General features: G+C 37.4%; 1 protein-coding gene and 1 non-coding gene across 2 annotated transcripts; one reads left to right on the top strand and one right to left on the bottom strand.

Annotated features, from left to right (window-relative positions):
- The first annotated feature begins 750 nt into the window (after window positions 1-750).
- LOC113773794 (cytochrome P450 93A3-like) lies at window positions 751-2,860 on the top strand. The gene is made up of 2 exons (XM_027318406.1): window positions 751-1,683; window positions 2,219-2,860. Exons 1-2 carry the CDS (start codon window positions 751-753, stop codon window positions 2,858-2,860), a joined length of 1,575 nt encoding a protein of 524 aa, XP_027174207.1.
- Window positions 2,861-6,761: 3,901 nt separating this feature from the next.
- On the bottom strand, window positions 6,762-6,868 carry LOC113776614. The gene has a single exon (XR_003469101.1). It is a non-coding gene; the product is annotated as a small nucleolar RNA R71 (small nucleolar RNA).
- Between the last annotated feature and the right edge of the window lie 9,629 nt (window positions 6,869-16,497).

Genomic DNA, 16,497 nt, shown 5'->3' with positions numbered 1-16,497 from the left:
GTACTTTTTAAAAATTTTTATTGTATTTGAAAAACTAATTTTTGAAAAACACTCCAAAAACAGGGGATCCAAACAATGATTTGCTCTTGTTTTCTCCAAAGAGACCAACTCTTGTTGCTGGGCTTTTCTATATATGATATAGTTAACTATGGAGAGCTTTTCTATATATTAGGTTTGCCACTGTAATTAAAGTTGTTAAAATCTGATAAGAGACAAATTTGTCCAAAAATTCATTTGCCAAACAGGCCCTAGATATGCTTGGGAGATTATGCAAGAAACATGTCACTTGACTACTTCAATCAATGCTCTAATACCAATGTCTTACACCAAATATTTGACAGAATCCTTAGCATTATTGAGAGTGTATTGTATCCAAGAAATGTGACAAAGGATCAAGAGGAAAATGAAGTGCCTTGACACAGAAGTGGTTCAACTTGACACGACAAATGTCATGCAGCATTAATTTTGGTTAAAACTATTCCACCCAAAACTTGATATTCCTTTTTTGGTGTGATATGAAAGGATTCGTTTGGTATGCGGTCACTTCACAGTCCGGTCCCCCTGCAACCGCAGGAGAGCTGAATCCTATATGATATAGTTAAATTGCACTTGTTTTCTCCAAAGAGACCAACTCCTGTTGCTGGACTTTTGGGAAGTTAATAATTTGCGCCTATATATGTTTCATAGACTTCAGTTCATAAACTCGTACCAATTTCTGATATCTATCCGGATATACTTCTGGAATTTTAAATGGCTCTGATGATGGTATCAGAAATGTTTCTGTTCAATCCGCTTCTATTAATGTTTCTTTTGTTCTTGGCCGTCTCCCTTTTTCTTTCCCATGCAATAAAGGGGCGGATGAAATCTAAAACACCAATCCAACACCCTCCAAGTCCTCCGGCATTGCCACTCATTGGACATTTTCATCTGCTTGGTCCAGAAACAGCCAAATCCTTCCAAACCCTGGCCTCCCGCTATGGTCCCATCCTGCGGCTCCGGTTGGTTTCAAAAACTTCTGTAATAGTTTCTAGTGCCATGATTGCAAAAGAAATATTGAAAGACAATGAGATGAATTTCATCTCGAGGCCTGTAGTGGGATATTCAGGGTTCAATATATACGACGGCTCAACGTTTGTGTTCGCGGAATATGGGACGTATTGGCGTTTCATGAAGAAATTGTGTATGACTGAGCTTCTTTCCCTAGCACAGGTCAGCCGATTCACTGATATCAGAAGAGATGAGACGATGAAATTGTTGGAAACCCTTGTTAAGTGCTCTTATGAAGGTAAGTCATGCGATCTTGGAAAAGAGTTTTTGAGACTCACAAACAATTATACATGCAGGATAGTGATGAGCACGAGGTGTTCCGCCAGTGAAGACGAGAGTAAGAAGGTCTGGGAGTTTATTAAAGGGATAGAAGAACTACTGGCCAAATTAACCTTTGGCGAGATATTGGGTCCTTTGCTGGGGAAACTTGATTTATTTGGCTATGGGAGAAAGCTGAAGACTTTGCTTTCAAGTTTTGATACACTGGTAGAAAAGATAATGATTAAGCATGAGGAGGATATGCGCTTTTGTAGAAAAAAGGAAAGGAGGGATCTTATGGATTTGCTCTTGGATGTTTACAGGGATGAAAATGCTGAAGTGAAGCTAACCAGAAAGAACATCAAGGCCTTGATCTTGGTGATCTCTCACACCTAACTATAATTTACTTAAGCTGTCATTAACTGTAAAAATTGGATTTCTGATACACAAAATTGAATTGTTAAGAACTAAGCAACGTATACAACTCATTCAAGCCATGCACCCGTTGCATATAGGTTCTATTGTTTGCATCACCAACTTCCATTTTAAAAAATTTGATACTGTAAAAGAGACAATATTATCTGCATGCACTTTTTTTTCTTTTGGGATTTTAGAAAATTTGAAAGTTGTGAAAGAGACGGTATTCTCTTTCCTCAGAACTCCGAGTTAATTTTTGTCAAACAATTTGATGTCGATCCATTTGGATCCCTTTTGTTGTGTGATTGATCTCTAGTAACATCCGAGCTAGGTTTCATACGTTCTCTCAACCTTCCTGAGTATTTGAAAAGAATGCATGGAATTTCCGGGACTTAAGACTTAATCAAGAATTCTAACTAGCTCATTCGTTCGTTCAACACACTAAATTTACAATCCGAAACAATCTAAGCTTGACGTTTTTTTGAAACTTGAACAGGAACTTTTTACAGCAGGCACCGAAACATCAGCCAAAGCCTTAGAGTGGACGATTGCGGAGCTTATCAATCACCCTCAAGAATTCAAGAAGCTTAAAGAAGAAATTCATAGAGTTGTTGGTTCACAAAGGCTTGTTGAGGAATCAGATATCCCAAATCTTCCTTACTTGCGAGCAGTCATTAGAGAAAGCTTAAGACTACACCCTCCTTCAGCCGTGCTTCTTCGTAGATGCGTGAAGGATTGTAAGATCAGTGGTTATGATATATTAGCGAATGAAGGGGTATTATTCAATTTGATTGACATCATGAGGGACCCAAGTTCATGGGAAAATCCGCTAGATTTTCAACCCGAGAGGTTCATGGAGAAATCCGGAGGACATTATGATCCGTATCAAATGGATATTAGAGGGCAAAATTTCAAGATGTTGGCCTTTGGTACAGGAAGAAGAGGGTGTCCAGGTGCGTCTCTGGCTTTAGCTGCTGTTCATGGAGTGATTGCCGCACTTGCTCAGTGCTTTGATTTTGAGGTGGAAGGAGGGAAAGAGATAGACATGGAAGAAAAGGCTGGGTTGACTAATGCAATGGCTCATCCGCTTCTCTGCTACCCCATTACACATTTCAACCCTTTTGCAGTTCACTCGTAACGAGAGTCAGAAATTTCTTCTCAAAATCTCAGGCTGCTATTCTGCTTCTCTGCTATATATCCCATACAAGAATTCCTTATTTTAGGTGCCAATTGTGTGGCGTTCACTTTTTCATGTCCTTGGTTTATGGAACCTATTTCACGAAGCAAAAGCATGATACTGAATCAAATTTTGGACCATGGAATAACTTAGGAACTAATTCTGTGCCGTGTTCCAAAACAATTCACTCCGGCTTGCTATTAAAAAAGAAAGGAAAAACGGAAAAACGACTCAAACTGACTTACTTACGATTAATTTTTTCGGGTTTTATCTATTTGTGTCTTGGATTAACTATGTAAATATATAGATGAAGTTTATTTATAATTTATGTATGGTATTAAATGCAGGCCTATTTATTTAGAAAGCAATTAAACTAGAATTAATTTTTCCTACGGTGACAGTGTATACACTATCAGCGTTGGATAAATGACAACTATGCAAAATTTGAATTTGAAATTTAACTTTTGCACACATGTCATGAATCAAGTCATGATAATATATACACTGTCAGTGTATATAAGATTTACTCATATAACTGACGTGCGCGGGGTATACATATAATATTAAGCTCATCCCAATCAAGTTTTACATTTATAAATTCCTAAATACCCCACACGCGATTTATCGCAAGTATACGAATCGTGAGCGAGTATAGGGTATTAAGGGTCGATCCCACAGGGAAGAATGCAATTACCGATGTTTTCAAACTCCTTTATTATTTAGACTACCACAAATATAAAATTTAAGAAAATAACACTAGAAAGCTCCTAGAGATATGGAATTCCTTACTACTCTTGCAAATGAGATTATCGGTTAAGTGAATGCTATTATCTTGATTAGTTATGGCGTAATTTCCTAATGTATGTGAAACCTACTTTCGTAGTGAATCAACTATACTTGTAATTAAGCCATACCTACTCTCGTGGTTATGAAATTAACTACAAGTTCATTTCTTCTATGAAATTACATGAAACAAGTCACTTAAGCCGCATAGGTGTACCTCTACTTTCGTGAGTGTACTCCCTAGGCTTATCACTTCTTTGAACTAGTGTTAAATTCCAATTTTCATTGCAAACTTAACACCTTAAGATTATCATAATTAATGGCCAGTTAATCATGATTAGATAACCAAAAGTGATAAATAGCTTGCTCAAAATAATATGACCAAATAACCAAATAAACATCATTAACAAAATATAGCAAGTTCAACCATAACTCTAGGCATAAACTTTAACTAAACATAATAAAAACACAAAGCCAACTTGTATTATAATTAAACATGAAATCCAATAAAAGAGAGAAAGTAGTAGAAGAGATATCACCCTTGTCACATGAGATTAACCTCTTCATCTTTGCTCCGCCAATCTTCATCCAAATCTAACTACAAATACAAGATGGATAAACTACTCTACCTATACTATACTAATGAACCAAGGAAACTCTAGTGAAAACTACATTTCTGGTGAGTTTCTCTAGCCTTCTCCCAAGTTTTTTTGAATCCTGCTGATAAGTGAATATTTAACGTACATTTTGTATGAATTTGGCATGAATTTTTGGTATGTTTTGAGAAGATTAAAGCCATATTTAAACTCTTTTGGTGATAATTGCTTAAATATTATTTAAGAGTTAAGAAATTGATAAATGAGTGATTAATGCGTAATTTTGTGAAATTGTGAAGGTAATTGATGTATGAAATTCATGCACAAGTTGAAAGAAATGTCAGGGTCATCCAGAGGACAAAGTACACAAGAAAGTGGGAGCAAAAATGTAGAAAAAGGGAAGAAGTGAAAAACTGGAAAAATGCTCAACACGGATCCGAGGTCGGATCCGTGTGTACAAGAGGGATCCGACCCCTCGTCTGTACTTCTGGCGGAGTGTATCCGAGGTCAGGACGATCCGACCTCGGATCCATCATGGGAAGGCCTCGGATCCTATAATCCGAGCTCGGATCCATTATCACTTCTCGGATCCGAGGCTCGGATCTGTCTCTCTCCTCAGCAAGTGGCACAACCGTTTTTCTTTACCTTTCTCACAACTTTTACAGCTATTTTGAGGGACAGAAATCGGTGGCACATGCTTCTGCAATAAAAGAGAAGACCAAATGAGTGTGGACAAAAGGAACATCATATCTTTGACTTCTTTTTACAAAATCTAAGTGGAGGAAATTATGAAGTGAGAGGAATGGAATTTCTACCACCTTTTATGCAGAAACACAAGGGAGAAGCAAGGATAACCATACGTAGCTAGTTTTCCTTCTTGCAACAAGTTTTCTCTCTAGATAGGAGTACTTGGAGAAGCATTTTTTGGAGAGTTTTCACTTGTAATCATATTGTGCAAGAACATAGCAGGAATTGGAGAGCTTCACCTTCAATTGGCTAAGCTTTCTTTTATCTTTCTTATACTTGTACTTTATGATGTTTTGCATTAATAAACTTGTGAATTTGATTGTTAAATCATTCATGAGTAGCTAAACTCCTTCATCTAGGGAGTAGATGAAACTTATGGCTAAATAATACTAATTGAATGTGATTTACACTTGTTATATCTTGAGTTAACTTGTCTACTTGTGTAGCTGTGATTTCTTGTTATTGTTTGATCACCAATAACTTGTTTACAGTTGTTATTGTTCAATGAGAATTGGTAATAACAATGGAAACACATGAGTAGAGCTTGAGTTGTATGTTCATGAAAATAGAAATACACTTAAGTGGATTACTTAGTATTTCATGAATTAAAACAGAGTTGTAGTAGTATTTCACCATGGAAATAGGGAAATCTATATTGCTCTAAGCCATTTCATCATGGAAATGAGACTTGGTAATCTTGGAAATAAATCTCTGGTTAAGCAAGAATAATAGCAAGAAGTAAATCCATTTATTTGTGTAGTTTATGCCATAAGTGGAATCTACATCCCTAGAATCTTCATTAAGTGAAATTTCTCTATTTGCATTCAGCATTTGTTAAACTAGATTTGTATATCAGATTTGTAGATTACATCATTAGATTTTCTCTGCTCAAAATTAATGGTAAGTCTAAATAATAGAGAGAACAGGGGCTTAGTAATTGTTTAAATTGCTCCTCGTGGGATCGACCCGATACACATCTTGTACTAAAATTTCGACCTGTATACTTGCAGTCCAACGGGTGTAAAATTGGAATTAAACTTGCATTGATACAAAAAGAACCCGTCAAGTTTTTGGCGCGGTTGCCGGGGAGCGGCAATATTAGGGCCTAGTCATCTCTATTAATTTAGACATTTTCATTGTTTTTATCCAAGTTGTTGAATTAAAACTACAAAAATTTCTCTTATTTTTATTTGTAGTGCATGCACCGATCAAATAGAGAAGTTGGACATTTTGATCCTGAAATTGAAAGAACATTGCGGAGACAAAGGAGGAATACACTGCATCAAGAGGAACAAGAGGTTTGGCAGCCAATAGAAGATATCTTGATAGAATTACCATTTGAAGAAGAAATGGCGGAAAATGACCTAAATAGGCGAGTTCTGCGAGATTTTACTATACCGGGAACACAAGGTTCACAAACGAGCATAGCAAGGCCTGCGGTAAATGCTAACAACTTTGAGATTAAACCATCACTTATCCAAATGGTTCAACAATCTCAATTTGGAGGTAATGCAGTAGAAGATCCTAATACACACTTAGCTACATTCTTGGAAATTTGTGATACAATTAAAATGAATGGAGTTAGTGATGATGCTATAAGGCTAAGATTGTTCCCATTTTCATTGAGAGATAAGGCCAAACTTTGGCTACACTCTCATGCTCCCAATACTTTCACTGGATGGGATGAATTATCAAGAGCATTCTTAAATAAGTATTTTCCACCAGGTAAGACTGCTAAGCTTAGAATGGATATCACTAGTTTTAGCCAATTAGAAGGTGAATCATTATATGAGGCATGGGAAAGGTTTAGAGATCTGCTTCGGAAATGTCCACATCATGGACTGCCGGAGTGGTTAATCATACAAACCTTCTATAATGGTTTAGTTTTTTCTACTAAAACTATGATCGATGCAGCTGCAGGTGGAGCTTTAATGGGTAAAACACCCCAAGAAGCTCATAATTTGATAGAAGAAATGGCAGCAAATAACTACCAATGGGCCAATGAGAGAGGTAATGCAAGACGTCACGCAGGTATGATAGAAATGGACACTCTTAATATGCTGAGTGCTCAAATGAATAATGTGATGAAATTGCTAAGTAGACAAGGTCCAAGCTCATCTAATGCACATGTAGCATGCTGTTCTGTATGTGGAGGTGAACATGATACTAATGAGTGTGTTGATTCTGAACAGGTACAATTCGTCAATAATTACAATCGTAATGCTCAAAATAACCCCTACTCGAATACTTACAATCCGGGGTGGAGAAATCATCCAAACTTTGGATGGAAGGATCAAGGAAATCAACCAAGGCCAACCAATCCACCGGGATTTCAATCAAGGCAACAACAAGCTGAAACTAAATCTGGTTGGGAGATGGCAGTGGAAAAGCTTGCAAAAGTTACCTCGGACAGATTTGAGCGAGTAGAAGGAAGGATGGACCAACTCACTACAATGTACATGAATGTAGAGGTCCAAATTGGTCAAATTGCTAGTTCTTTGAATAATCGAAATCAAGGAGAATTACCTAGCAAAACAGAGGTCAATCCTAAGGAGCATGTGAAAGCCATTACTCTTCGTAGTGGTAGACAATTAGAAGATCCTCCAGTGAAGGAAGTTGAGAAGGATGAGAATGAAAAACAAGAAGAAAAGCAGAGGAACCAAGAGGCGATTGTGGAGGAAAATAGTCGGGAGAATCCAAGAGAAAAGCAACCATCATCTTCCACTACCATTCCAATACCCCCTGCGGTTCCATTTCCACAAAGATTAAAGCAAAATAAGTTTGATAAAGATTTTGAAAAATTTGTTAAACTTTTCAAACAATTGCACATTAACATTCCTTTTGCCGATGCTATTTTGCAGATTCCGTCTTATGCGAAATTTCTCAAGGAAATCATGACTAGAAAAAGAAAGTTGGAAGACTGCGAAACAATAGCATTAACGGAGGAATGTAGTGCAATTATTCAAAATAAGCTACCACCGAAGTTGAAGGATCCAGGGAGTTTTTCTATACCTTGCACCATAGGTAACGTTGATTTTTCTAAAGCATTGTGTGATCTTGGTGCTAGTGTATCATTAATACCTTTAACGGTGGCTAGACAATTGGGTTTGCATGAGCTTAAACGCACAAATATTACTTTGCAACTAGCGGATCGGTCTATTAGATATCCAGTGGGAGTGTTGGAGAATGTATTGATAAAAGTTCAAAAATTTATCATTCCAGTGGATTTTGTGGTATTAGATATGGAAGAAGATATATCTATGCCAATTATTCTAGGTAGACCATTTCTAGCTACTGCAGGTACTATTATTGATGTAAAAAATGGCAAGCTTAAGTTTCAAGTAGGTGAAGAAGAAGTAGAATTTAATTTGAATGAAATGGAAAAATACCCTTCTTTTACCGATCATGCTTATTCTATTGGCACAATTGATAAACTAACCCAAGAGATGAGTCAAGTCAACCTTGACTTAGATCCTCTTGAGCATTGTTTAATGAGTTTAGGTAAGCAAGAAGATGTTTGTGAAGAAATTGAAGAATTGGCCAAGTACTTGGATTTTCAAGCACCTTATAAAAGGGGTAATTTGTATGAAAGTCTTGGCCAAGGAAAAGGGTTTTCACAACCTTCAGAAATTGAACCTCCAAGGTTAGAGCTCAAGCCACTTCCGACTCATCTAAGGTATGAATTTCTTGGAGAAAATAAAACTTTACCTGTAATTGTTAGTGCTGACCTTGATGATGAACAGTGTGCAAAGTTGCTAAGAGTTCTAAGAAGGTGTAAGAAGGCAATTGGATGGACAATTTCAGACATTAAAGGTATAAGTCCTTCTATATGCATGCATCGAATTTTATTGGAGGACAATTGCAAACCAGTGGTGGAAACACAAAGAAGACTCAATCCAAACATGAAAGAGGTGGTAAGAAATGAAATTCTTAAATGGCTTGACGCAGGTATAGTTTTTCCTATCTCCGATAGTGTTTGGATTAGTCCAATTCATGTGGTACCAAAGAAGGGTGGAATGACTACAATCGTGGGTAAAAATGATGAATTAATTCCATCTAGACTTGTGGTAGGGTGGAGAGTGTGTATTGATTATCGTAAGTTAAATACGGTAACAAGAAAAGATCATTTTCCCCTACCATTTCTTGATCAATTATTGGAGCGAATAGCTGGATATGAATTTTACTGTTTTCTTGATGGTTTTTCAGGATATAATCAAATAGCTATAGCTCCAGAGGATCAAGAAAAGACCACATTTACATGTCCTTATGGCACTTTTGCCTTTAGAAGAATGCCATTTGGTTTATGCAATGCTCCTGCAACTTTTCAACGATGCATGATGGCTATTTTTTCTGATTATATTGAGAAAATTATGGAGATATTTATGGATGATTTTTCTGTGTATGGTTCATCTTTTGATCAGTGTCTTCATAATTTGGAATTAATTTTGCAGAGATGCGAGGAAACAAATCTTGTACTGAATTGGGAGAAATGTCATTTTATGGTAAAAGAAGGAATTGTCTTAGGACACAAGATTTCCTCCAAGGGAATTGAGGTGGATCAAGCCAAAATAGAAGTCATCGAAAAATTGCCACCCCCAAGCAATGTCAAGGGGATAAGGAGTTTTTTAGGACATGCTGGCTTTTATAGACGTTTTATTAAAGATTTTTCTAAAATAGTAAAGCCATTATGTGATTTATTATGTAAAGATTCTCCTTTTCAATTTGATGACAATTGTTTGGTTGCATTTGAAAGGTTGAAGAAGGAATTGATTTCGGCCCCAATTATAACTTCACCCGATTGGTCAATACCATTTGAATTGATGTGTGATGCAAGTGATTATGCAGTTGGAGCAGTTTTGGGACAAAAGAAAGAAGGACGATTGCACGTCATTTACTATGCTAGCAAGTTACTAAATGAGGCACAACTCAATTATGCAACGACAGAAAAAGAGCTATTGGCAGTGATATTTGCTTTGGACAAATTTAGATCCTATTTAGTAGGATCTAAAGTCATTATATATACGGACCATTCAGCTCTTAAATATTTGCTGCATAAGAAGGATGCAAAACCTAGACTAATTCGGTGGATTCTTTTATTGCAGGAATTTGATGTGGAGATAAAAGACAAAAAGGGATCGGAGAATCTAGTTGCAGATCATTTATCACGTTTGGAATATATCCCAATCAAAGATCAGGTTCCAATTCAAGAGAATTTTCCGGATGAGTTTGTCCTAGCACTTAGAAATTCTCCATGGTATGCAGATTTTGCTAACTACTTGGTCAGTGGAGAGATTCAAAAGGGATTTAATTATCATCAAAAGAAGAAATTCTTACATGACGTAAAAAGTTACTTTTGGGAGGAACCATTGCTATACAGACATTGTGCCGATGGTATGATACGTAGATGTATTCCTGAAGATGAGGTACATAATGTTTTATATCATTGTCATAACCTTGAAACAGGTGGTCATTTCAGTACTTCAAAGACTGTGGCAAAGGTATGGCAATCAGGATTTTATTGGCCAACTATGTACCAAGATGCTAGGGAATATGTTAAAAATTGTGATGCATGCCAAAGAACTGGAAATATATCTCGAAAGAATGAAATGCCCCTGACTACGTTCTTGGAAGTTGAGTTATTTGATGTATGGGGTATTGATTTTATGGGACCATTTCCTAGTTCTTTTAATAATAAGTACATCTTAGTAGCAGTGGATTATGTTTCTAAATGGGTTGAAGCAATCGCTTCACCTACTAATGACTCTAAAATTGTACTTAGATTCCTTAAAAAGAATATTTTCAGTAGATTTGGTATACCCAAGGCCATAGTAAGTGATGAAGGGAAACATTTTTGTAACAGACAATTGGATTCCTTATTGTTTAAATATGGTTGTAGGCACAAGACATCACTTCCATATCATCCTCAAGCCAATGGACAAGCAGAGCTAGCTAATAGAGAGATAAAGCTCATTTTGGAGAAAACTGTGAATAAATCACGCAAGAATTGGGCTACAAAGCTAGATGATACACTATGGGCTTACCGAACGGCATTTAAGACACCCCTAGGGATGTCACCGTATCGTTTAGTCTATGGGAAAGCTTGTCACCTACCTGTGGAGATTGAGCACAAAGCTTATTGGGCAATTAAATCTATTAACATGGATTGTAATTTTGCAGGAGAAAAGCGATTACTTGAGCTAAGTGAATTGGAGGAACACCGACTACATGCATATGAAAATGCCAAAACTTATAAAGAAAAGATCAAATATTGGCATGACAAGCATATTATTCCTAAAAAATTTCTGGTAGGGCAAAAGGTACTCTTGTTCAATTCACGCCTGAGGTTATTTCCAGGAAAATTGAAGTCAAGGTGGTCGGGACCATTTGAAGTAACTCAAGTATTTCCTTATGGAGCAGTGGAAATAAAAGGAGAAAATGGTTCTCCATTTAAAGTAAATGGGCAAAGATTGAAGCCCTATTTGGCCGGAGAAAAGGTTCCTAAAGGAGTAAATTACTCCTTAGGAAATGCAATGGAGAATTAAAGAAGTTATAGGAAAGTCGAGCCAACGACTATAAACAAAAGCGCTGGTTGGGAGGCAACCTAATAATAATAGTGTATTTGTGTGTTTTTATGTGTTTCTTACATTTTGGTGTAAGTTAATTGACTAATTAGATGTATTTCACTTGTTTATAGGAGATACGGGAGTTTTATCATCCATCTTGGAGGTGCACTTGAAGATCATGTTGGCAGGGAGTTTTCTTACCAAATTGTGTTTTAAGTGTTTAAAATTTCTATGCCTATACATACATTGTGCATTTCAAGTGAGTTTTGGTGATATCATGGTTATAAAGGTTCATGGATTCATTTGATGTGTATTTAATGCTCAGAAATGCCATTTTGATGTAAAAATGCAAAAATGATCAAAGAACCTCACCCCTCGATTTTCAATGTAAATGTGTTTGTTGTGTTTTGAGAGGATGGATATTGTGTTTAAGGTATATTGCATGTGCGTGGGAGGTTAGAATTGATAAAAGTTTGTCCAATGTGTGTTTTGGAATTGGCCGGAAAAGGGAGAAAAAGTTTGAAAAATTGCAGTTTCTGCAATTAGTGCAGAGAAGTCAGGATCCGAGCTCGGATCCTAAAATCCCAGACAGATCCGACCGCGGATCCATAGATCCGAGCTCGGATCTTTTCCAACCCAGATAGATCCGAGGGCTCGTCTGTGTTTCTGTTGAGGCTGATCCGAGCCATGTAGGATCCGAGGCCTTCCAGAAAGGATCCGACCTCGGATCTCTTCGCGATAAGAAAGGAAACGAGGCCTCGGTTCCTCATTTTTTCCAGATTTCTCTTCTCTCTCTCTTCGAAACCCTATCCCCTTTCCTCCAATCTTCCATTTCATCCATAAAATTCCCAATTTTTCACAATAAAACCTTCCCTAACCTCTTGAGAGCATTAACCCTCAACAATTTAGAATCAAAAACATCAAATTGAGGGGTTTTGATCTTCAAGACGCGAAATAGGGCCAAACTGAAATCTAGCAATTTGAGGTCGAATTTGGGCTTGTTTCTATTCCATTTTTGCATCATTATCATCCTCCATCATCACTCCATCTATTTGAGGTAACAAATTTCGAATTTCTGTGACATTTTATATCTCTCATTTTTGTATATTTTTAGTTTTTCAATACATTTTGCTTAATTGTTGCAAATTCGTGATATAATTGTGCTACATTGTGCTCAAATCAGCTGTAATAATTATTTTCATGCTTATTTGTGTAAAAATTATGAATTTGGTGATAGTTTTGAGATTTCCTTCTCAATTTTTGGGCTTGAGCATTTTAGTGGTTTAAATTTGTGAATTTTGCTTTCAGTGAATATATGAACTGTTCCGAGAAGTATAAATCAATGTTATAATTGAAAATGATATGCTATCATTAGAGCAATAGCCCATTGGGTAAAAGTGTGTGTTCCCGATCAAGTTAAGCACATTGAACCACTTTTACTTGAAATAATTAATATTAGGATAACTTGGGAGTCATGTGTAGTTAACTTAAGTGTTAACGAGTGTTATGAATTGGATTGATGATATTCTCAAGTGTTTGAGTGTTTATTTTTGCAAATAGATATAATTTAAAATTGTTTGCACTTAATATGCATGAAATAATTTCTTTACTGCTAATATCCTTTCTAAGTGTAGGAATTGGATTTGAGAAGTGTTAGGAAGCTTATTTGTTTAAATTTGGGGACATTTTGGCAGGGAGTTTAGCCCTTTTTCAAAGGGAAACTCTGCCGAAATTTTCTTAAATTCCTATTTTAATATGAATGAGCGAGTTTCTATCTTTTCTAATACATACTCATCTTGTTTATAGGTGCTATGGCTCGTACAAGGAGGGCTCGTATTCGTACTCCTACACCATCGTCAAGTGAAGAACATACACCTTCTGTGCATGAGGAGTCGCCTGAGGAAGAATCTCCTTCGCCTGAGTCACCACCTCGATCTCGCCGGAAGACTGCATCCACTAGCCGTGATGAGCCACCGCCAGATTACGATACCACACGATTCACATCGCTCGAAAACCAAGAGTGGTATGAAGCCGGCCTAGCCAAGGAGATCATCATTGAGAAACACTTGGCTCCAGAGGTGGATGCGCACTACCATATTTCGACAGCATTCAAGCGACTTGGATGGGAGAACATCCTTCAATTGCCCAAGTACTACTACCCCAACTTGGTCCGGGAGTTCTACGCCAATGTGGAGAACAAGCAGAGTCACAGTGGCAACCTCATCGTCTCGTGGGTTCGAGGCAGGAAAGTGGTTCTCAATCGAGAGGCACTGCGACGTTTCGTTCAACTCATAGACGAAGGCGAAGATGTCAAACTGACTAAGGAATTCAAGGCTCGAGACCCTTGGCAAGTGGGAGAAGCCGTGGAGCGTCTAAAGGGTCAGTACCGTGAGCGAGGAACTTCGAAAAAACTCACGGTATATGCCGACTCCTTTGAGCATCGATACCACCTGATCTTCTATCTTTTTGCATTTAATGTGGTGCCGAAAAAGAGTGGTAAACGGGAGATCCGAAATAGCGATCTCTATTTTCTGGATAAGATGATACATGGATTGGGTAGGCAGTTGACTGGCATTCCTCTACCCAGCATTATCATCAGCTATATGCGGACCACAGCTCGCATGAGGGCCGGCGAGACTTGCTTCGGATTCCCTCGACTGCTATCCCTCGTGTTTGAGAAGCTCAAGGTTCCTCGTGGAACCGAGAGAGCGGTGGTAACTAGGTCTGTCGAGGAGGTAAATGCTTCTATACTCAACGCTTTGGGTATTTCTACTGATTTTGGAGCTGCTTTGGTCCGGGACACAGGAGAAGCATCGACTTCCACTCAGCCTCCGCCTCACACTGAACCACAAGCGGCAACCCAAGAGACGGAGGCACAGCAGACTCTTCCTCCTCCGATTCCGCGACCACCTCCTCAACCGCGCTCCAAGTGGCAAGAGCTTCTCAATGCTATTTGTTGTATGGAGACGCGAGTCGTCGAGCGCATTGACCAGACGGAGCGGATGATGACTGAGCGCCTCGACCGACATGATCGCCGCCTTCGTGCGATCGAGGATCATTTTCATATCCGACGGTCTCCTACTCCGACACCTCATCAGGAGGAGGGCCATATTGGTACTTCACAGGGTTATCATGGAGCCGAGGAGGCAGTAGACCCTCGTTCCGAGCAACCATGATACTTTTTAGCGGATTAGATCTTTTATTTCTTTATTTTTCTTTTCTTTTGTTAAGACAAACTTTGTGATTTCAGTTTTCTTTTATTTGAATCATCTTGTGCTACTTATGGTGTTTGGTACCCTTGTTGTCTCAATTTGGGCAGAATTTGGATGATCGTGATGATTAAGGGCTTCAAATTGCATCACCACCTATTTGAGGGAAGTTTCAGTTCTTTTACCTTCCTCTACAATGAGGACATTGTAGATTTTAAGTGTGGGGGAGGGATAACTTTATCGTATGGGTGATTGTGTCTTGAAATGCATGACTTTAGTTGTTTAGAGCTTAAAAATGTTGGAATTATATTTGGAGATATTGTCATGAGGATAATTTTTGTGAAAATGAGGTTGTTGGCAGGGAGTTTCATCCATTTTTATGGGGAAACTCTGTCAAAATTTTTCTAAAATATCTTCCATTTGGATAACAAGCTATGTGTATTTTGGAAAAGTTTAATTCTTATTTGTCTTGAAATGAATTATTATGCAAGTAAGATTTTTACATTTTAGAAAGTATATTTGCTTAAATAAGAAAAGTTATGCTTAGAGTTTTGCAAGATTAATGATATTTATCATTTTTACTTAATTTTATAAGTAAGTGATTGATATAGTCAAAGAAAGGCCAAATTCTTCCTTTAATTATACTTAGAGGGAAAAAGAAATTGATTTGAAAAAAAAAAAAAAGAGAGAAAAATAATATTAGTAATTTTCTACTCCAATGATTCACATACTGAGTAACCGGGGGTTGGCATTTACAAATGTCGACATTCGCGTAAAAAGGTATTGGAATTAAGAGTATGATTGGCAATTTAAATGAGTGAAATGTCGAGTAACCGGGAATTTTCACCTAAAAGTGTTGATTTTCACGTAAAAAGACGTTTTCACTATTTAAATAAAATGAATTGTGAATAAATCCCTCTAAATTGTTAAGTTTTGGGATGAGGAAGGCCATAAAATTGACTATGTGATTTACTTATTTGTGGAATTAGGATAGAATGAGAGAATTGATTTGAATTTGTCAAAATTTAGGCATAATTATTTTTATTTAATTGAATATTATGAGTATTTAGTGTAATCTGAGAAATGGCATAATAATTGGTTTCTAGGTTTTTGAGGAATTAAATTTGACAAGAGTACGCATACTGTTTTCTCTATTGAATATTTGAAGTAAGTTTTGTGTAAAATTGCTTGAGGACAAGCAATGATTCAAGTATGGGGGAATTTGATAAGTGAATATTTAACGTACATTTTGTATGAATTTGGCATGAATTTTTGGTATGTTTTGAGAAGATTAAAGCCATATTTAAACTCTTTTGGTGATAATTGCTTAAATATTGTTTAAGAGTTAAGAAATTGATAAATGAGTGATTAATGCGTAATTTTGTGAAATTGTGAAGGTAATTGATGTATGAAATTCATGCACAAGTTGAAAGAAATGTCAGGGTCATCCAGAGGACAAAGTACACAAGAAAGTGGGAGCAAAAATGTAGAAAAAGGGAAGAAGTGAAAAACTGGAAAAATGCTCAACACGGATCCGAGGTCGGATCCGTGTGTACAAGAGGGATCCGACCCCTCGTCTGTACTTCTGGCGGAGTGTATCCGAGGTCAGGCCGATCCGACCTCGGATCCATCATGGGAAGGCCTCGGATCCTATAATCCGAGCTCGGATCCATTATCACTCCTCGGATCCGAAGCTCGGA

The sequence above is a fragment of the Coffea eugenioides genome, chromosome 6 (assembly GCF_003713205.1).
Source record: "Coffea eugenioides isolate CCC68of chromosome 6, Ceug_1.0, whole genome shotgun sequence".
NCBI lineage: Eukaryota > Viridiplantae > Streptophyta > Magnoliopsida > Gentianales > Rubiaceae > Coffea > Coffea eugenioides.
The sequence above is the reverse complement of the archived record's forward strand: the minus strand, read 5'-3'. Positions and strand labels throughout refer to the sequence as shown.

Bases quoted from the DNA above. Each gene is read 5' to 3' on its own strand.
- LOC113773794 (XM_027318406.1), top strand. From the start codon at position 751: ATGGCTCTGATGATGGTATCAGAAATGTTTCTGTTCAATCCGCTTCTA. The intron at 1,684-2,218 runs GTGATCTCTCAC...AAACTTGAACAG, and splicing joins ACATCAAGGCCTTGATCTTG to GAACTTTTTACAGCAGGCAC.